The 23964-nt window shown below is 32.7% G+C and overlaps 1 protein-coding gene and 1 long non-coding RNA gene across 2 annotated transcripts in view; one reads left to right on the forward strand and one right to left on the reverse strand.

The window, feature by feature from the left end:
- LOC124365573 (protocadherin-like wing polarity protein stan) overlaps nucleotides 1-23964 on the reverse strand; it is a 112749-nt gene that overhangs the window by 6455 nt on the left and 82330 nt on the right. Inside the window, exons 44-49 of the mRNA XM_046821569.1 lie at nucleotides 22480-22695; nucleotides 21127-21347; nucleotides 17930-18076; nucleotides 11354-11630; nucleotides 5930-6072; nucleotides 4972-5098 (exon numbers count right to left, since the gene is read on the reverse strand). Of these exons, the coding sequence (XP_046677525.1) occupies nucleotides 4972-5098; nucleotides 5930-6072; nucleotides 11354-11630; nucleotides 17930-18076; nucleotides 21127-21347; nucleotides 22480-22695 (1131 nt within the window). The remainder of the gene's footprint in view (nucleotides 1-4971; nucleotides 5099-5929; nucleotides 6073-11353; nucleotides 11631-17929; nucleotides 18077-21126; nucleotides 21348-22479; nucleotides 22696-23964) is intronic.
- LOC124365594 lies at nucleotides 11497-22484 on the forward strand. The gene is made up of 3 exons (XR_006922734.1): nucleotides 11497-11632; nucleotides 17902-18089; nucleotides 21904-22484. It is a non-coding gene; the product is annotated as an uncharacterized LOC124365594 (long non-coding RNA).

Here is a 23964-nt window from a genome sequence, read left to right on the forward strand (position 1 = left end):
AAAAATCTTCAGAATTGTTATTTGAGTTATTAATTAAACTACATGCCTTATGCCTACCATTTAACAATAATTCACCATTAACAGAATCACTTAAACCTATACTGCTAGAATGACAGCTATCATTAAAACTACTGTTTGCCTCAGAGCAGTCTTTTCTTGTAAAACAATGCGTCGAGTTGTCATGTGGCGAGGACCTGGGTATGTAGAGTGTAGTCTCTGCTGGCTCAGTGAAACTCATCTGGTTCTCTTGAGCTGCTGTGTGTGCCCCTTCCAGCTTCCCTGGTGGTAATGGTGGGTTGTTTGTCATGGGCGTTGGTGTTGAAGCAGAAAGATAGTCAGTTGGTGCTGTCTTTTTTTTATCTTCCACTATTTTATGTAACTGTCTGGTACTAATAGTATCCTGAATTTTTTTCAGAAAATCCTTGTGAGTCATACCATTTCTCAAGCTTCTTTGGGATTTTTCATTAAAAACAATGATTTTAATTTGGGCATTAGTTGCATTTTGGAACTCAAAAATATTTTCAATGAAGTGACCAATTGTTATTTTGTCCCGCATACATCCCATCGGTGAGCAGACTAATGTTTGAAGACCTTTGTTTTTGAAATCAGCAGTGAGTTGTTCAAATGCCTCATCATAGTCGCTTTTTGATGGTTTCATAAAATATTTTGGTTTGGTTATTAAACTGTATATAGTGGCTCCATTTTGTGATTGTTGGCAGGCTAGATGGCTGGTTATACAGTTTGACTGTGTAGGTTTCCCAAACTGACTCTTAAATACCACTGCAACACCGGCACTCATGTTTTTTTCGTCATTCAAGTCGCTTGATATGCAGTGTGAGAATGCCACTGATCTGTTATCTTTATTTTTTTTTATTTCTTTTGACATATTGGCTTCAATTACTGTAATACTTTTGGTGCTAGTCAGTTTATCTTGTGCATTATTATTGGTTAACTTTGTATTTTCAGAGTTCTTCAACAAAATTTTTAATTTTGGCTGAGCACATATCAATATTGCTTTATTTATTATTTTGCTGACAGTCATAGAACCCTTTCTGTTTAGGTGGACTCCATCTCTTGAAAGGCAGGAGTCATTAATGTACTTCCCAACATCCAAATAGACTGCTTTAAGTTCTTTACATGCCCACCTAATATTTTGGTTTGTTCTTTGCAACAAGGATTGTGGAGTATTTCTTCTAGCAATTATACTATTTACAATTATTGGTTTACCACTGAACGTTTTCTTGGCTATTTTAATTAATTTACACATAGCTCCCATTACATCTTCTGAATTTCCAAGACAATCCAAGTCATTTGAACCAAAATGTAGCACCACAGTTTTCGGGTTTTTTGCAATCGTACTCACATTTTTAAGTCTTTGACACATCTGTTCCCAGCAGTTGCTCCCCGATAGAATTTTAATTCTGTGTCTGGCACTGATACATGCTTCAGCATAGAGTCCCCTAAAACAAGAGCATTGACTTCCTTTTGCTTATCTTTTTTATATGTAAATGTAGGATTTTCCCAATAGTACTTAGACTGTTTAATATTGCCTCTACAATGTTCCGGCTCTACTTCTTGGGTATCAATCTCCTCTTGATCTTCATTTCTGAGACATTCATATTTGTTAGTAAGAGTTTTAGGGTATTCATTTAATTTTGTGTTTTTTTTCACACTCTTGCCACTCTTAACCTGTGTCCAATTTCCATTATTTTTTTGTTTGACTTGACAGGCTTGAGACTTCTGAGTAACACGGTTCATCTCATTATTCTGCAGTTCACTATGTACAATCTTATCATTTAATTTATTTTTCAGTTTAGTTTTGGCTGAACTTAGAATTATTGGGGCTAGACATTTGATATTACTAGAAGACCTCATGTTGTGCAGTATTGAAGCAAGTTGAGCTCTTTTGGTCCACACATCAATTTCATACAATCTTGGAATTTCAAAGTCTGTATCCACTGATCCAGTGTCCGCAATGTGAGCCAGTAACATTTCTGCCACTAGCAGCATATGTAATCCGCAATCATAAGAATTGTTCTGCTTTGTTATTGTACATAGCTTTATTTTCACTTGTTCAGTCATACCAATGCGTAAGAGCAATTTCGCTGCCACTGCTTCAGCTACTTTGAGGTTGTAAGTACCCAAAGAGTCAAAATACAAAAATTGTTTTTCTTTTCTTGCATAAAGTAACATACTCCAATGTGTTCCTGATCCTTTACTGTCTGTAACAAGAGGGTCTCCGATGGAAAAATGAGAATCGTTTATTGGCATCAATATGTAGGATTTTTCATATAATTTTAAAGGTTCTAAAACATTTTCAATGGTGTCAGAATGTTTCAAAATAAGTACAATGGCTGGTAGCATCAAACAGATTTTTCTTTGGTCTATAGTAGTATTAAGTAGATCAAAATATATAGTTATAGCATCATCTGTGACCCATTCACCATCAAGCAGAGACAGGGCTACAGATACATTATTTTCGGTGTTAGACTGTGCCACTGTAACATTCTTTTCTTGAGAGGCTTGTACAGTGTGCAGTTTGTTATTTATTTCTCTGAGGTCTTTAATTTCTTCCTTGTACATTTTTTTCTTTTTTCAGTAGTTTATTTATGAGATTTTCATTCTTGTCTACCATTGAACTGTCTTTTTCCTGATTTTTTTTTCATTTCATTTTCCAATGTTCTTATTGTGTCAGACATGGTTTTAATTTTATTTTTATAATTATTGCATGTTTTACTGATTTCGTTCTCCATTGCTTCATAAGTGTTAGTTAGCTCTACACGTTTATTTTCCAAGTTTATTAATTTATTTTTTAAAACATCGATTTCATTTTTTAACCTTTTGTTTTCTTCATAGTTCTTTGTAGTTATTTGTTCAACTTTGTATTCAGTTTCTTTAAGTTTATCCTCGAGTTCTATTTCATTCTGTGACTTCCTTAACTTTTCATTGTGTAGCTCTTGTTTTAGATTTTCGTTTTCTTGGAGAAGAGCATTTCCTAGCTCAGCTGCAAGATTTAATGAGGTTTCAAGATCCTGATCTCCATTTTGGCATTGTGTTATTCTTTCAGAGAGATCTGGGTCAATGCAGAGCTCTAAATTTTGTTTTTGTACGATATTTATACAATTTGGACATTTCCAACATTGTCTCTCATTCTCTGATAGTTTCTTCACCTCCGAGTATGCAAAATTCAAACATTTTAGATGAAACCACATTTTGCATTGTCCACTGCAGCCCAACGCTCCATATCTGACATTTTTATGGCAAATTCCACAAGGATATTTTGTTTCTTGGTCTTTGGATTTATAGTCATAGACAGTTTTCATTATTAAAAGTTAACAAAATAAATCCAATTTTAAATATCACTTTTATTTGGAAGACGAAAAAATATCATATGCACACAGATATAATCTGTCTTTATTTGTTACTTATATAAGTGTCAGTTTTACACTGAAAGTTAAATTATTTTATTGATTACAGAAATTTGTAGAAAAATGTCAAAATGATAATAAAAATTTTTGCAGCTTATTTATATTACAATAACACATTAAATATGCTAGCCAGTTAAAATCAGCCTTGCAAAAAGTATATGCTACTGGTTGGATTTGAACTGACGACCTCCAGAACTTGAGGCTGTAACTTAACCAGTTGAGCAATCTCAACTGATAACAGCTGGTATTGACAACAGTCTCTCTCTTCCTCCTGTCAGATCCAGTTCAACATGTGGTCCTTTCAAACAGCATGTAATTTATATTCAACACTACAATCAGTCCACATTTAACTACAGTGATGAAATAAAATTAATTAATTTATTATTATTATTGTTCAGTGTTGTGCACAAGTATTATTAAAAGTCTAGTATTGTTTTATTTATAGTTATCTGTACAATCCAGGTAAGCCTAGGTTCTGACTTTTTATTTGATTCTATAAATAACTGTAGTAATTTAACACTAGTAATAAGTAACCTTTACTTTAATGGCTTATTATTTTGTCAGAATTTCATTAACACAAAATCTTCACAGATCCAAATTGGAAATTTAAAAATAATGCAAAAATGCAAGTTCACTGTTCAGGTTAGGTCTGTAATTAAGTGAATAAATTTTATTGTGTCGAATGAAAACTGAAATTTAATTTCTCAGTCTATTCAAGAGACTTTATTGACTGTACAAAACAAATACTATAGTCACCGTTTTGGCTTTTCCACTCAAAATCCCTCAATTTCACACCATAATCACATCACTCAAACACCACTTGCTTCAGTACACGTAAAGACAGATACTGTGATTTGAGTCTGAATTTTAAACCCTTTGAGTGCCGCCGACATTTTCCCAATTCATGTTCACAAAGTGCCGGACTATTTTTAGCATATTTTAAAGTTTTTGGGAAAAATACTGTAGTTTTTATCTTATCAAATGAAGGATATAAGACATATTGTTAAAAACAAATTTTGTTTTATAAAAATATACAAATTTAAGTTTTTACAAAAAATTCGTTTTAGTTTTTTTATAAAAAGTTCAGTTTGAAGCTAATTTGAGTGTATACACCATTGTTACGATTTTCTTTTCTTTATACCATGGTAAAAGCCATAAAATTCAAAATAAAACCCATGTATAATATATGACATAAAAAACAAACACGGAATTATATGTATAAATAAAATGCTGCCGGTACCGACATTTCATAAATTGTATTTCCTTTGTCAGAGTTTAGAAATTACATTGTAATAGTGTAGTTTTTACTATACTTCAAATAAAATATCAAGACAACACAAATAAATATGATTAATAAATTAAATGGCTATACTTTTACCCATATATCTATATTATACTTTATTATATATTTCTACACTAAACAACTAAATAAATAAATATTACTAATCTCATACATAGTTTTCAAAACAATCTACAATGTGTATCTACAAAGATTATTTCTAACTTTCTAAGAAGGAGAAAGGATTTATAATCCCCAGTTTACCTCAGACTCAGAATCAGACGTGTGTTGTGTGACGGTAGTTCGTCTTGTGAATGTTGGACCTACGTCGGAGGCAGACTGGTCATAGTTACTGGTACTGGTGGAGGTATGACGCAACTGGGTGTCACTTCTGTACATGTCAGGACAAAGCGTATAAATGTAGTTTTTTGTTAAAAACAGAGACATTATGTTTTGTGTGCAAGTACAAAAAGGCATTCCAAATTCAATGTTTTTGCACCTTTTTTTGATAAATAAAATAGTTTTTTATTTATTTATTAAAATGAATACATAACAAAGTTTGTAAAAATACACCTTGATTTGTTTTATGAAGTATTATACACAATAACAACAAATATTATACAATAACTATAGGGCAAATTCAGCAAACATTTGTTCCTGCTGTTGGAAGTTAGGCACACAATAACTGAGGACTCCCCAAACAGTTCACGTCATCTACCCGGCGTTCTCAGCTCTTGATGTGACCAAAGATGTGTACAATGTGAAAAAAAGACCTGATATTTTAAAAATTGACCCCCTATCTCATTCATTATAAACCCCAACATATGACTAGCTGAATTGACACAATTTGACTATTGGCTATACATACATTTACAAATTTATAAGTACTTGCTAAAATGTATTATCATACAATAACACAATAAGAATAAAGAATACAAAACAAGAGAATCCTGAGAGGTAATCAAGAAATAAAATTAAAGAAAGAAGATAGCACCTAATTATCAAATCTTTATAACTTGTGATAAAAAAAGCCATGTTCCTCACTAACTGGTCATGTTACTTATCAACTGGTTAAGCTTCAATCAATCACGATAAACATCTGCTGTATGAAGATAGTTTATTACGGCAGGATAAAATATTTCAGGATTTAAATAGTATTAACAATGTTTTTATTTGATGTGAACCTGAAAACAATATAGATAAGAACTAAGACTTATGTTACCTGTAGGGACTGCTGCCAGTCTTGGTGGTGGAGCGGGAAGTGGTGCTAGAAGTGGAGATGCCAAGATGCCTACGAGCAGCCTCAAACCCAGTGACTCCTGGTGTTACACTCACTCCAGTGTTGCGGTATGCTAGGGCAGACCTCTGTAACACAATATTGAATGTAAAATTAAAATTAAATATTGTGGAAGCGCAATAAAATACTCAATATACAACAAAAGGTATTCAAAATGATACTAAATCATTAGCATGATAAATATTGTCAATCATTATTTTGAATAGGTTGTGATGCTAACAAATAAAATTTTGTTTGGATGGGGTAGCAGCTCTTCACTAAATGTGGCCGTTTTTGCTTCAAATCAACGTTGAATCTGTCCAAAAGCTCTGAATAATATTTGCCGTTGATCATTTTACCCTCCTCAAGGTAATCAATGTGAATGACACTCCGTGCACCCCAAAAAACTGAGGCCATGACCTTGTCGGTTTCAGACTCACTTTGGCCTTCTTTGGTCCACGTTCATCTCGAGTAACTCACTGTTTTGATTGTTCCTTGGTCTCTGGCATGTTTTGATGGGTCCATGTTACAAAACGGCGCCAAAACTTGTCCGGATTACAGCTGAACATTACTAAACACTCTTTTGAAGTGGTCACATGGTTGCGCTTATAGTCGAGAGTAAACAATCGCACCAACCATCTCGCAGAGAGTTTTTTTTTTTTCAGGTCAAAATGTTTGTGTAAAATGTGATGTACTCGTTTGGTTGAGATACCTACAGCATTGGCAATTCACCAACTCACGCACTTTCATTCTCTTATCGTCCAATATAATTCCATGAATTTTATCCACGACTTCCAGCGTTATCATTTTTTTGGGTAACCTGAACGTTTAGCAACATATTGCAGGTACAACCACAATGGAACTCTGTAAACCACCTTTTAACCATTGAAATTGAAGGTGCTGAGTCCACATAGTATTTATCAAGTCTTTTATTTATTTATTTATTTATTTTTATTTTACATGCTCCAAAACAGGTAACAACCCAACTACATGAAAACACACACATGAATGAAACTACATGAATTTCATTTTTTCCAATTTCGTGAAAATTCAAGAGGTTGTCTACTTTGAACGGATCATCAAGACTGCAACACGCAGCTTGGTCAAAATTAGAAAGTTGTCTTTTAATTTATTCAAAAAGTTAGACTTAACAAACCGCTCTCGTACAATGGTACCAATGGTTCTGACTGAAAGGCCAGTTTCCTCTCTAATAAGGGCGAAATGCCTGTCAGAGTCCAAAACTGTTTTCACTTTGGCCATCTGAGGATCGGTTTGAGCAGTCGTCGGGCATTTAACGTGGTGTCATCTTCGTCGAGCTCCTGGCCTTCCTTAAACATTTTATGCAACTCAAAAACTCTTGTTCGGCTTAAGACATCATCCCCATAAGCCTGTTTAACCCCTCAACGCATTTTTTTTTAAGTCCAGTCCATCCCAGTCTGCACCACTTTTTTACCCGTTTTCCTTTATTTTGACACTTTTTACTATAAGGACAATAAAAATTATAAAATACCCTTATAGGGATATTTTATATAATTTTTTACATTAACTATGAACAGAAAAAACCTATTTAGTGATAAAATAAATAAATGTAATTATTTATCCTAACCGAGATATAACAAAACATGGTTACTTACACTAAAAGTTAATGGTAGTGTGGTAAACCACACATTCTTCAAGGCATAGGCCTGCCTCACAATTTGGACACCAATACACTGTGTCTCTCCTCCTTCCATGTTTATTACACATCACACATCTTCTTTGAGGATTGGATTTTTTCCCAGTAGCAGGAATCTTCTCAATGAAATGCCTTTCTGTAGGACGAGACGGAGGTGGCTAGGTTGATGGCCTACCATGTACTTGTTTAGGAACACCAGATTGATATTTTTCAATAATTTCTTTGATCAAACCTAATCTAAAAGAGAGATGGTCTGTGTTTGGATGTTTGGCCTTCCAGATTACATAGGAATTTAGAATTGTTATATTTAGTAATCGTTTGAACACTTTCAGATACCATTTTGTGCCCTGTTTCCTTTCCATCAAATAACTTTCCAGCATTTGGTCCCTCAAGTCCACTCCACCCATATTTTTGTTGTATTCAACAACAACTGCAGGTTTCAATACTTCTTTATTATATTTTTTACAAACCATCATCTCCACATCATGGTAAGTAGATATGAGAGAAACGACACGTTTGTCGCACCACTTAAAAACAGCAACATCATCTGAATGGACAGCCATCAGTTCTCCCTTTTTTAATTTAGCGTTTCTAAGATTTTTTGTAATTCCTTGTCTGTTGAGTTTGATAGTCCCTGCACAGTCAATTCTTTGTTCTTTTAAAAATTTGGCCAAGTAAGGATTGTTATAGAAATTATCCATCCATAATGTATGTCCTTTACCAAATAAATTTTGAAGTAATTCTAAAACTATTACCTCAGTTTTTTGTGTATCTGAATCTATAAGGGGACAAGTAAACTGCATGTGTTGATCAGTGAGTAAAACTAGGTTCCATGTGTATGCTGTTGATGACTCACAAAGTTCATAGGACTTTATCCTAAATCGAGAGCTGCTTTTAGTGGAATATACTGTCTAAATGCCAGTCTGCCTTTCCATAGCAAAAGACTCTCATCTATGGATATATTCTGACCTAGAGTGTAGGCTGTTTTGAACTTTTTATTCAGATCTTGATAAATAGGAAATATTTTTGACAACTGCCTTGAAACTCCTTCCAAAGGAGAACTGTTATCACTAAAATCCAAAAATTTGTTGAGTAATTCAAACCTCTTCCCAGTAATTGTTGAAGGAAAATATTTTGTTTCCAGGATAGGATTTTTGGAAAAATATGACCTAACAGTTGGTTTTACAATTTATGCTCATTAGCATGTACATGGCAAGCAAGATATACATCTCTCCATTTGTGCAGGGGACCCACTTCCACATTGTCGAGAATTGTGAAAATACCATGCCTCTCTGTGACATTTCTTGATCGGCGTACCGATTTGTTTCTGTAACTATAAGGTCAACAAAATAGTGGTCAAAGAAATATTGAAAAGTATCAAGAATACTATCTTTTTCAATATTAGGACCACTATTTTCAGTAAAAATTCCCTCTGTCCATGAAACGTTTCCATTCCCTCCCAAGCCATATCAGGTCGCTTTCTAAGTTTATTTTTTCTGTGATTTGTGTCCTCTCCGCCCAATTCTGGCTCATTTTCTGATTCTGAACTAGCCCTAGATTCATTTTGGATTTCTTGTTGAGCGTAGTCAACTTCATCATCTGAGGAATCATCACTGTCTATAAGCCAATCGATTTCACTACCCCAGTGAACAAGGTCGCTTGCCAGCCTACTTTTATCATTTGCAGCTTTACTTGTACTTGGCCCAGACATCGTAAATTATTGTACTAGCAATAATAGTGGTCTAATAAAAGTATAAAACACTATAAATTCAATGTTCCTAAGCTTCCAATTATCCTAAATCATTATTACAACTAGCAAAATCAAAACCTAACCACAATACATTGTCTTGTGAAACTAACATTTCGATGTTATTCTCACTTCAAAATTCACAAAACCACTTACAAATTAGAATGTAAGACATTCACACACGTTCACAGTATCACTAATAATAATAATTGCATCATAATTGCAATTATAACCATAGAAAACAACAATACATGATGTAAACAAACCACGTGGGACAACTATTTTAGCCGGCGGTACTCGAACTGCGCAGTGACTGTTTGTCATCAGCTGACCCACTATAGATTGTTTTGCTAAACGGAATCGATAACAATAAATCGATATATAACTTAACCATTCGATAGTTCAACTCAGTAGCTTTAAAACGAGTATGCGTTTAGAATATATTAGTCTAAAAATAACCGGTTATTTGCTGAACGAACGATCGAATGTCACAAAACGTACCGCGTACATCGCGGTGCGAGCTCATTGGAATAACGTAAACGTACCACGTACGTCACAATTCATTGAAGGGTTAATGAAATCAAGGGTCTCAGATTTCCTGAGTCTAAAAAAAGCTTCACAGTGTAGTGTTGTTCGACAGTCCAAACCATGCTGGCGCAATGACAACATAAAAGATCACAAAAATCAACATCCTGTCCCAACGCATGCCCGCAAGTGACTGAATTACAGTGCGCCTGAGTGGTGGGGGACCCTTTTACCGAGGCCGACCAGTCGGACCCCCCTCCACCGCTGTTGAGGATACAGCGAACCAGCCCGATACTTATTAAATAGACCATGTAGACAAAAATGAGAAATATATTGAAATTAGATTTAAATAGTCAAATTTAAAAATCTACTTGAGTAAGTTTTTACAAATCAGTTTTTTACTAAGAGGTATTTTTTTTCTATTATATTTTAATCATAAACAGACTCATACTTTAAAAATAGCAAGTTAAAGTATATTTTCTTCAAATATTTTTAGTAAACTTATTTTTAAATAACATTATATTTTTACTACAAAATTTTAAAGTAAAAAGATAATGTTCATTTAAAAATGGTAAGTTAATGTTATTTTTTTATAATTACAAAATAAGTATTCTTTTTGTTGTTATATTTGAACCATAAACATTATGTTAAATTAAAAATGTCAATTTAGTTGGACTTTGGTTAATTTGTTTATTTTATGTTGATTCAGAAATAAACTTTCATTTTTAAAAATTATAATGTTATTAAGTATAAACATACTGTTAACTTAAAAATGTCAGGTTAATGATGAACAATTTCATACCATTCAAAGACAGAGAGTGGACATTTTCATGGTTAGATTCGCTATCACTAAATTATAAATCACTGTCACATTCAAACTCTTCCTCGACATCATTAGAACCCACTTTACCATCAACAATGTCAGAGTCACTTAAAATATATATGTCAAAAATTTATCTATCAATAATTTCACTACTTTGTAAAGCTTTATGTCACACTATTTTACACACTCTCTGTTTATTTACATGTCAGCTGTAACTGATCCGAACATCTGTTCATTTTCTCTTCTCACAACTGCAGTGTTGTCAGTTAGTAAAATTTTGCTGATATCTACTAAAAACATAATAGTGCTGATATCTTGTGAAAAAAAAACCGGTAAATACTTGGTGGCGAGATGGTCTCATCAAAGTAGATGAACAGGTAAAAATACTATATTAAATTCCAATTTAGTTCATTTAAATCTGGTTATGTTGTTAATTTTAATATCGATTTAAAGTTAGATAATTAATTTTAATATCTAATAGTAATGGAGATTTAATTCCTTTGTAAATGCCTCAGTAGAGTGCATAACAGTCAACAGCTGCCTTCTGAAGTTTTGAATACACATAATGTATAAATTTTGAGTCAATAGTAGGATTCCCACCGGATGATGTGTCTGGCTGGAACTGGGACGTGGTAGGTCGTCGTCAGGCAGAGGAGGCAGCTTGTGTCCCAACAGCTGCATGAGGGCACGGTGGAGCCCAGCCCTCACTCTGGCATTGCCTAGACAATAGCCACACAGCAGGAACCAGGCCTGTACTGGCAGCACAACAGCAAGTGTGTAGACCAGCAGAGAATGGTGTTCACTCGCAGACACCAGACACAACAGCCATACTGCGGCTACCAGTGGCAAGGACACCACATTCAGCCATAACAGTGTCCTGTAAGTGTAAAAATATTTAGAAATTCAAGATATTTAAAATTTTTAGAAATACTGTGTTAAGAATCAACATTTTTAAATGTTCTCTGATCTGATCTACTTCTCAATTGGACATGCCAGATTATGTTACCCTTCACAAATTCCCAACTTAAAGAAGGAGATTGGAGTAGAGTGAATAGATTTTACTATAAACATTTAGAACTATAAACATTTCTCCATTTCTCTCCATGGGAACATAATCTAACGTTTTGTAGTAATCCAAAATGTTTTTGGGTCTGATAGAATATTTTAATTCTAAGTAGGTTACGACTAATTTGATAATTGAAATAATTGACTTTTTATGGAAATACAATCTTATATAACCTAACATATGAATATTTCAAAACAACTTGGAGACGAAGAATTTGCAATCTTTGTGAGATTTGAGTAACTTAATGATGAACAACTGACTATATGGAAATATAACTTCAAATAAGTTTAATAATAATATGAAAGTCTGATTTAAAACATTAACTCATACTTATAAAATTTTAGCTCAGGTTACGCAAGTGCTTCTGATCTTCAATGATAAACCAGTTGGATCATACTGATCTTATATTTAGGAAACCCTAGTAATTCAGTTTTAACAAAGTATTTCATGTAACCTGAGGGTCATTCCATATCAAATCACCCAATATTTTAATGAATTGTCACCCACTATCTCTGATTTGCATGGAACTTTGCACATTTGTTTATACTTATGCTCTAAGAAGACCTGTAAAGTTTTATTGTTCTAGGATTTATACATTTTTATATAATTGTTAAAATATGAATATTACGATAATTTGCTTCCACAGAATTGTTTGCAAGAAATGAATAAAATATACAAAAGTTATCATATTTCAGGTATTAATACATTTTGATCTGAAATCTTCCCCCAGTACAATAGATAAATGCATTCATTTAACTAAGCATGGTTTAAAAGAAAATTATAAAAATCATATTGCATGACTGTATTATGATTTCCAAAACTAAAACAAGGTTTTAGAAAAACACATGTAACTTTTTTCTCCTAACAGCTGGGAAGCTGGTAAAAGTATAAAATAAAACCTAAGAGAATGTACTTTTTATTAATATAAAAAAAGTGGATATTTTGTGTGTTTAATCTTAAATAATGCCATCTGTAACAAAATTATAAAACTAGCTGTACCCATCCACTTCAATGATAGCAAATGAATTTGAATATTATGAATTTAAATATTATTTAAATTTCCTTTTTTGCTGGTATACAGAAAAATTAGGTTTCCTGCCATGTTTAAAAAACAAAGAAAAAGAATCCTGTTAATCTTTTACATTTTATGAAAAATAAATTATTTAACAAGCAATACCTCCAAAGGAAGCTGAGCAGCAGAAGCTTTATGCCTGTAGCAATGTACTCTGTGTGCACAGACATGAAAACTGCTGGTAGTGACATGCACCAAACAGATCATTGATATTCAGTGTTCAGTTGCTGTCAATATTTCTGTGAAACTGGTGTTGTTGATTTGTACAACATTTTGTCATTCTGATATTGTTATAAACTGTGTTTCTTTGAATAAGTAGTCAATTGTTTTATTTAATTAATAGTAGTGTTGAGTACAACTTTCTGGTAGTTATTGAAATTTTAATTTTTAGTTTAAGTGTTGTGGGTAATCTTAACCCTTCGCATGCCACTAATAAATTCATTAACCTTCCTGTAACGCCAAAGTAAAAGATTTTTGTTCAAAGCTAATTTTTATTATAACTAAAAGGTAAAAGCAAAAAAAGTATAAGAGCATTTTACTTAAAATTAGCATATTTGTTGATCCAAATAAAAAAAAATATTTACAAACATTTATTAATAAAAAAATATTAATTTCATTATAATATGTAATTGAACTGAAAAGTGATTACATTTTACTAAAAAAAAGATAAGTATTTCAAACTAATCACAACACTACTTCACGACGAAGAATAGAATCAGAATCAGTCTTTATTGTTACATCAACGTTTATACATAGCATTGCTATAGAAACAGGTAACATTGTCATAAGTTAATGTAATAATGATACATACACATATACATTCATACATATGCACATCACCATTCACATTATACATATACACATAAACATACTAATATAAGAGGTCAAGACAGCGTAACAAATTTAACGTAATCTATGTTAAAACACAATTTTAAAATTCAGGATCCATCAAATACTCATCAACACTATAATAGTTTTTTTTCCAACAAAAAATCTGTTAGGTTTACTTTTAAATGTTTTTGAATTGATTAAATGTTTATATTTTTTGAGGTAACTTATTGTATAGTTTTTTTGCCATGTATATTGGAGTTTTTTTCTACCAGACGCAGTCGATGTATGGGATATTGAAAATTAGCTTTAAATCTTGTATTGTATTTATGATCAAAGTTATCACTTGATAAGCTTTCAAAATTTGATTGTACTGTTAGTAGGGTTTTCAGAATGTATAAATTTGGAAGTGATAAGATTTTTAATTCTTTAAACAGAGGTTTGCAAGAAGTTCTAAAATGATGAAAAGGTCATTAATCTTATAATTTTTTTTTTGGATCTTAAAAACTTTATCGAAGTCAGAAGATGTTCCCCAAAATTCAATACCATATTGAATTGTTGAAAAAAAGAAAGCGTAGTAAAATTATTATTCTAGTTTCCAAATTAATTGAATTGCGTAACACTAGCATTTGATAACATGCCGAGTTTCAATCTCCTAATAATATTTTCAATACATTTTTTTCCAAGAAAAGTTTAATATCCAGATCAATACCTAAAAATTTTACGCTATCACATAATTTTATTTCCTGGCCGTGGAAAAATCACATCCTTATTATAGCCCTCCTTTAATTGTGCTGTTGAGGTGCTGTAATTGTGCTCCAATTTTAGTAGTTGAGTTTTCTCTTGATTTAATTTCAATCCGTTAACCTTAAACCAGTATGCCAATTCATAAAAAGCTTGATTTTAATTTATTTTCCATTTGAAAGTGAGAGTCTGCTTTAACAACAGCGGTTGTGTCATCTGCATATAATTAATTTTTGGTGAAAACATTTTTAGGTAAATCATTAACGTATAGAAGAAAAAGTAGAGGTTCCCAAAATAGACCCTTGAGGAACGCCCACTTTAATTTCCTCCCAACAAGATCTAGATTTTTACACTATTTTAAAAAAATTACAGTTCTTTGAAATCGATTAACTAAATAAGATTCAAATCCACAGGATTGATCTATTTTGAAAAACTGTACAGTTTAAGCGTTTTTAAAAGGATATTATGGTTCACATAATCAAAAGCCTTGGATAAATCACAAAACACACCCATGGTTCTCTGTGACCCATCCAAAGCCCAAGACACCTCATTTACAAGTTTATTAATGGCCCCTAATGTACTGTGACCCCTCCTAAATCCGAATTGATCACAAGTCAAAATTGAATTAGATTCTAAAAAATTTGTAATTTGGTTTAGTGCTAATTTTTCAAAATACTTTAGAAAATGATGGCAGTATTGAAATTGGGACGGTAATTATCTGGATTTTGTTTTTGCCCTTTTTTATAGAGTGGTTTTTAATTCAGCCCATTTCAAATTTTTTGGGAAAACTACAATTTTTGAATGATTGATTAATTAAACTGATAAAGGAACAGCTATACCATACATTGCATGTTTCATACGTCCAGAGGTATTTCATCCCACACAGATGATTTTTTATTTTTTAATGATTTTATCACTTTAACAACATCATCTGATGACACATTACCAAAATTAAACTTAGAAAATTGACATTGAAGATCAGTTTGAGCTAAGTTTAGGGCCTCTTGTTCACAAGGTCAAGCCTTAATTTCTTTGGCCAATTCTGCAAATTTTTTGTTGAAGAATTGTGCAATTTCCTTTCCATCTTTAACAACCCTACCACTATCCAACACAACATCAGGAAAATTGTTGACAGATTTTTTACATCCAAGCTCAGATTTAAAACTACATGCCAAGCAGCTTTATTTTTATTTTCAGAATCTTTTATGAAATTAGAATTATACATTTGCTTTGATTTATTACAGACATTTTTGAAAATTTTTTTATAATTTTTTACATAATCTATAAAATTTGGATTGTTTGACTGTTTGGCTAGTTTACTAAGCTCCCTCTTTTTAATGCTTGAAATTTGAATTCCTTTTGCTATCCATTTTTTATTTTTGGATTGTTTGGTTTTGTTAGCAGAGAAATTTTAATGGAAATGATTCCTTCAAATATATTTTGAAAGCAATTAAAGAAATTAGAACAGTTGTCAGCAAAAGTAAAATTGTTTGAAACATTCCACTTAGTGTCTTTTAATCTACTGCTAAATCTATAAAGAGCTTTTTTAGAAAAAATCCGTCTTTTTACTCTAAGTTTAGTATTGTCATTATTGGAAATAAGTAAAGATTATTTAGAAATTACTAAATAATAACAAGATATGTAGTAGATGCGCAATTGCGACAACCAAGATAGCAGTACTACACGCCACGGATATGTTTGGTTATTGCTCTGTAGGAGACGTCGAACTGACGAGCAGGTGGTCAGAGTTAAACAAAGGGCGCTCCCCTCCCCCTGCCATAGAGTGAAGGTCGTTTATAAATACTTCCTTAACAACTGCGATAAGCCCAGAGCGTGCACCGGGCATTTCAAAGGCCTTTTGTGAACTAAAAAATTCTCCAAGAGACATAATCTATAATATCGGATATAACTGTATTTGGTGTTTTGGTCAAAATCTAAGATTGTAATATCTTCATCTACAGTGTGGGAAGGGTAAAGAAACACATAAAGAACTTCCAAATTGCTTGTATGTGACTCTGAAAACCCTAATTGTATATATCACTGTAACAAATGTCCAGTGACAAAAAATATTTAAAAAAAAAAAACTTGCCTTTTAAGCAAAAGTTGGATTACTTAGATGATGAGGATGAAATTGAGTACAGCTAGTGGATGAACACAGACTGCCCGGATCTGGTAAAGCAATCACTAAGTGTTGAAGAATACATTACTCTCTTGGTTAAAAATTACAGGCACTAATTCCACACTCATTCATGTCTAAGTGTCAAGCAAAGTTCCTTAAAACCATGAAAGAAAATCTTAAATCCGATAAAGTAAACTTACTTATGGATTTGCAGAAAACTACACTTTTGTAATACAAAATGAAATTCATAGTCACTATTGGTCAATGAGCAGCTGTACTCTTCATCCAGTTTGTATATATATATATGAAAAATGAATTAACAATTTTGAACCACTGCTTTATAATGATGACATGGAGCATGATGTAGGATTTGTGTATGCTGTTCAGAATATCAAGGCATGGTAAAACCAACACTACACACAGAAGTTCAGTACGTGCATTATTTCACAGATTGATGCACAATACAAGCAAGAACAAGAAAAGTTTTAAAAACTTTTGTGAACATAAAACCAATTTTTCTACTGATGCTGAACATTCCTTATTTGTTACTTGCCACAGAAAATCTGTTTGTGATGGATTAGGAGGAACTGTGAAGTGTACATTATGAAAAACTAGTCTTCAACTACCTGATAAACAAATAAACACTGCTACTGGTGTTTACAGTTTTTGTAAGGCAAAAATTGACAATATTACTTTTCACTCTCTGGATAATTAAGACTGAAAACACAAAAAACCGCTTAGTTTTCTATATAAATAAAAAGCACATACTCATATGTTTTATCTGATACCATTACCAGTTTCCAAACTGTTTGGAGACAAAAGTTACAAGCGTTTTTCTAAACCCTTGTTTCAGTTTCAAAAATCATAATAATGTCATGCAATATGACTTTTATAATTTTTTTAAAATTTGGCTACTTAACTGAATGCATTTTTGTTAACTGTATACTTCTATTGTACTGGGGGGAAATTTCAGATCAAAATCTGTATTAATTCCTGAAATGATAAATTTTATATATATATTACTCATTTCCCAGAAGGGATTCTGTAAAACCAAATTATTGTAACACTGATATTTTAAAAATTCTAAAAAAAAGAAGAAATCCTACAATAACAAAACTTTACAGGTCTTCATAGGGCATAAGTATAAGTAAATGAGCAAAGTTTCTTGTAAAAACAAAATAGTGGGTGAAATGACCTCGATGATTTGATAAGAAATGACCTCTGAACAAAATAGGTTATTTTCATTTTTTACTTTAATTTAGACCTAGATTTGATGACAACTACAGAACAATTTTGCACAATCTATATATTTGGAACAGAAACAAACACTGGAATGTGTGACAGTACCTGAGATTCCCGTAGCCAGCAACATGATCCTTGAGTGTGAAAGCAGCCCGCAGTGAGAATATGAGCACAGCCAGGTTGACAAACACGACCATAGTACCAGGACCGAGAAGACTCCAGATCACCGACTCGTACAAAGACAGCCAGCAACTGTACCCACATGGTATTGTCAAGAGAAGAGAAATTAATTTTGAATATTAAGAAATTAGTAGTATATGACTGACTAAAAGAGCTCATGATAAATTTTTATTTTCAATAGTTATGATTAGTTGAAGTTATAAACTGTATACTTCTATTGTACTGGGGGGGGGGGGAGGAATTTCAGATCAAAATCTTTATTAATTCCTGAAATATGATAACTTTTATATATATATTACTAATTTCCCACAAGCGATTCTGTAAAACCACATTTAATTTAAACTAAAAAAAGACTTCACATAAGTATAGTAATGCAAATTTAATTCTATTTGTCTCCTGATCACCATAAAAATAAAGGTTTAACCCTTTCCGCTCGGATGGGCAGCAGTGCTGACCAAATATGGCTTCTCGTAGGCTCGTATTATTTTAGCGTGTACTGTCCACTATGGCGCCTGCGTGCACACAGCAGCCATGTCATTGTTGCGTCCCCACCAGCTCGGATTTATTTTCGCCGCGTCATTGATACTGTGCCTTTTAAAAAGTTAAATGGATTTAAAGGTCCAAAGGTAAATAATAATGTAGTCGAAAAGTATTACAATGGAAATGTTTCTATAAACTAACATGAGTTACAATGAGTATTAATAATGTGACGGTAAATAATTATAACATGATAAAAATAAAATTTAACTGCTTATTATTGTTCCGAATACAAATTTAACTGCAGGCTAGTTGTCATCTTGTTGTTGAAATATCTGAGATGAATGGTACTTTTCAAAACAAACACCGATGCGAAGACCAGGCTCATTTTCACAAGTTTTGCAACAAAACTTCACTCTTTTCCTGGTGCCACCAATTCTTCACTTTTCTACCTTCAAGAGGATATGGTAGATGAAGTTTCCCATTTAGTCGGGAAATGTCTTGTAATTGGGATGGTCTTCCTTTTTTATTTGTGTTCCTTACATCGCCAACAAGCTCTAATACCAGTAATTAATAATAATACCAGTAAAACTAGGTATTAATACTGATATATTTACACTGATATCTACAAAACTTCATTTACACTAATATTTAATAAAATTGCACAATACTAAGAATAATAAACAATCCGTTCTAATAATGCGTGTAGGTTAACTCACTAGTGACAATGTGGTTAAAAGCGCGCTAAAACGAAAGCCTAGAATGCAATATTGACCAGATGATCAATATCCAAGCTTTGTAATGAAACAGCTGATTGATCTTAATGCGCTGTATTATAAAAAAATTCGTCAGAATTATAAAAAGAGTTTATAACTTGTGGTCAACGCTGCTGTCCATCCGAGCGCTAGTAGGATTATTCAACGGACAGCACAGCTGACCATCCGATCTCTGAGGACGGCAACTCTAAAAATTTATGCGCGCGCTAGAGGAAATGGCGGTGGCCAACACTGCTGCCCATCCGATCTCTGTGGACATTCTAACATTACCGCTCCGAGCGGAAAGGGTTAAAATACTTATAAATAAGTGTAATGTAAACTTAGTGTTGTAACATCTATTGTACTACAACAAAGAGTTATAAAATCTTGATTAGAGTATAAACTTAACTATAAATTGGGCAGATGCAACTCTAGTGATATCTGTAAATGGTTATATGCTCAACTCAACTAGTGATGGGCCAATTCCAAATAAAATCTGACTCAAATTCCAGTTCTGATACCAATATTGTGGTCTCGATTCCAATTCTTAGGTTAGTTGTTACTGAGAAATAAAAACACAACCTGATTATACAAAACTGTATCATTTTTTTTAGGGATGGGCCAATACAACATATTTTATTCTGATACAGATTCTAAAATTTGGTCTTGATTCAATACAGATTCCTCTGTAAATAATAATTAAGGAATATCTATTTAGTATTAATAACTAAAGAATTTTCATAGGACAGTAAGATAAGGCTTACCTTTACCAGACTGGAAAGATATTCTTCTTAATCATAAAGACATTAAAACATTATAACACGCTCTATGAAGAAGAAGAGGTCCATCTTGTAAGGGTAAGCCTGATCTTTCTATCTAATCAAAATTTTCATATCAAAACCTGGCTTTTTTCCTCTTTAACTATAAATAGTAACTGAGAATATAATATGCAATATGGTCTTGTTTAGTTACCATTAAAAGAAATCTGGCCAGTAGTAGTGGCCAGACAAAAATGTCAAACCAGCTACACAAATTATGAGATAAACAAAAATTAGTCAACACCTTCTTTGTTTACCGTTGAGAAGGTTGGACGTCTGCACATATATGCAACAGACACGCAGCAAACCACAAACATATATACCGTAGACATAGGAAATAGGAACAGCAAGCTAAATATTATTGAGTAAACTATGATAATTGATTAATTTCATTATTTATCAACCTGTTTTCATAAACAACATACAACAAAAACTTGTTTTAGCAATTGGTAATTTGTGTACTACCTATCAGTTGTTGTCCATGAATAGACACAGCAGATTTGTGATTATGCACGAATTTAAATAGAAAATATTATTAACCCTTCGCACATCACTAATAAATCCATTAACTTTCCTATAATGCCAAGACAGGTTAAAAAGTTTAATTACATTTTACTATAGAAAAAGATAAATATTTCAAACTAATCACAATACTACCACATGATAAAGAATAATAACGAGATACGTAATAGACGCGCAATCATGACAACCGAGAAAACAGTAATACACACCACGGATATGTTTGGTTATTGCTCTGTAGGAGACACAGAACAAGCAGGTGATAGGGGTTAGACAAAATTTACTCCCCTCCCTCTGCCACAGAGTGAAGGTTGTTTATAAATACTTTCTTGGCAACCACGATAAGCACCGGACATTTTGAAGGCATTTTGTAAATTAAAAAACTCTCCAAAAGACATAATGTATAATATAGGATATAACTGTATTTGGTCAAAAATTATCATTCTAATATATCCGTATATGGCGTGGGAAGTGTTAATTTGTTTGAAAGTTTTAAAATAAAACATTTTTTAAGAAAGAGACAGTTTTTTAAAGTTTTGAACAGAAAACTCACAAAGCGATATTGCCATACTGGTCGGCTCTGACACCCACTGCCAGGCCTACCACCACAGCTGGCAGGGAGTAACCGAGACAGTAGTAGACTCTCATTGGTCCATGGTTCACATCTCGTATCTCTGTCAACATGCGGTACAGGTGCACTGAGCCCACCAACCACCAGCACAGTGCGGCGAGCCAGACGTAATGGAGCCCCATGGCCACTAGCTTACAGCCCACCTGTAATAGTCACAATTACAAATACAACTCTAATGTACAATTATTGGGAATGAGTGGACTCAAAAATCAAGCTTAAACCATACAGTTTAGTAATTATGTTAAATTACATCCACTTAGGATAATAATTAATTACAAGGTTCATTTTGTTACTATGGGAGTATGAATAGTAACATTTGGTAAAGAATCAAATAGCAAATCTTCAAATTTAGTATTAAATTTTGAACAGTAATAATTTTTAAAACAGACAAATAACTGATGAATACCTTGAAGAACGATTTACAACATTTAGCCATTTTGATTTGAGCAAGTCGATATTGTAGTAATTTTGTGTTGTTTTAATAAGGTATTTATTTTGTGTGAAAGTGTTAATTACTTATATAACATACGGATCTTTTTAAATAAACATGTAGTGTTTATTTATAGTAATTTTGGAGTTTTATATGTGATATGTTGTAAAAGCAGCTATGGTGGGAAGGGCTGATTCGATGCAAATGTTAGTTTAGCTCCAGTTCACCTTCCTATTACGTGCAACATCTGAAATCTAATGCTGTTGCAGACTTGACATCTGAAATCTGGAGTGATGTTCGTCTGAATGGATCCAAAAATAGTCAGTGACAAAGAACGAAGAGCTCAAAAGAAACCCTCTCGCATCGTTTCGCCATCTTAAACACCAAGACTACAAATAGTAGTGCAATCTAGGTGAAGAGGTATTCTCATTGTCTCAATTATTGTGCACCTTAATTGTCATCATCTTTTACCTAATCAGCATGATAGATCTATAAAAACTACAGCAAGAATCATAATTTCTCTGATATAAATATAGGCCTGGTATAAGTCAAACGTAATTTCACATTCAGTGTCAGTTTGAACCTAAATACTCGAATATTCAGATCCAGTTCGATAATCAGGAACTAGAAAATATTTTTTATGTAAAATTATATAATTTAATTCTCTTTGTTTTCAATTAATTTTTCCACAAGCCTAGTTGTCAAAGGTAACACACACATCATCCATATATGATAATTTAAAAAAAGATGAAATGATTTATAAATGAAATATTTTTTGATAAAAACAAGTTATTTAAATTTGCAAACTCCAAGCTCATTGCAGAAATGAGCTAATAGACACTGACCTCATAAGTGACAAGTGTGGCTCTGGCCTTGAGAGCAATGAGATACAGCCCCTCGGCAACCAGCAGACAGAAGGCCTGGTTCGTGTAGATGGCGCTGGAGTTAGTCTTGGCACGCAGCAGCCCCAGTATCATGGTGGCCATGGCGAGAGCCCACAGTGATAGAGTGAACCCGATCCAAGTGGCCAAACTTTCTGAGGCAGTCACCTCACCAACATACTGGAACAGTTAACACCACATTGTAAAATAAAACAGGCTGAAAATTATCACATAACTGGTTATAAATTTGCTGTGTTCATCAAAGTTGAAATAATACATACACATCAAGACATAACTAATATGTTTGTTAAAATTTGTGGCACGTTAATCTTAACTCTAAGCAAGCTGCACTATAATGGATGAAGATTTACACAAAATCACAATTTGTGAAAAAAATAAAAAATTTGTAATATCAAAATGAATTAATAACCCCGAAATCTATATGTTAAAAAATATTTTCTTATTGACTTAAATCTCAAAATAAAATGTAAGAATTTAAAAAAGGCATCATAAGCTAGTAAAAAATTTCAAATTCAATATATAAAAAAAGTTGAGTAAATAGTGATAAAATAGAGGAAAACATAGTTAAAACAATGGTTTAAACAAAACAAAATGTGTGTAACTCTTAATTCCAAAAATAGTGCAAAAAAAATTTTTATTGGATGGGACTGCCGACAAACTCAGTGAACTAGGATAGCTGAGGTAGTTGGTTCTGTAACAGACCATGAATGAATAGCCACCTACCATTTATCCGCCCTTACAATGGATGTAAAAGTTGCATTGGGCCTGAGCTCCTGTAATTGGTTTATTACACCCTAATATATGGTGCTGTGTAAATGTAGAAGACATTTACAAGGTGTTAAAGAGTATTTATGTATATAAATAATTCATTTTGAATCTGTGGTGTTTATTTTTACCACTAAACAATTTAAATTAAAATACGGCCTTTTTACTTCACAACAATACCTTCCTTTCAATGTAAACATCTCATTAAAATCTCTGGTTTATTAAAAACCACTCTTAAATTAATAATAGGTACGTTAACTTGATATTTTTGCTTTTTTTCTGTGTTTGTAATTTGAGGAAATGTAAAATGTGTACTTGAGCTCAACTCCAAAATAAATCATTTTCTGTGCTTCCCATGCCTACTTTTGAGAGAAAGGATTCACTTAACAATCAGACAGTTTCTTCACTTGGAGAAGAAGCTGATAAACCTTTCATTGCAATCCTAAAAAGACATCTGCATTTGATTCTGGTATGTCAATTGCGTGGAATTGAGGATGTTAACACCATTAAATATGGCATGATTTACAATATTTTGATTAATTGTAATTCCTTCTGATATTGAGAATAATCAATACTAATAATAATGTTACTGTTTAAATTAAACTTGGTAAATTCAAAGCAATATATCAATCCAAACAACTGTTTATGTAAAAAAAAAGGAAA

Source organism: Homalodisca vitripennis, chromosome 1 (assembly GCF_021130785.1).
Source record: "Homalodisca vitripennis isolate AUS2020 chromosome 1, UT_GWSS_2.1, whole genome shotgun sequence".
In the NCBI taxonomy this organism is placed as follows: domain Eukaryota; kingdom Metazoa; phylum Arthropoda; class Insecta; order Hemiptera; family Cicadellidae; genus Homalodisca; species Homalodisca vitripennis.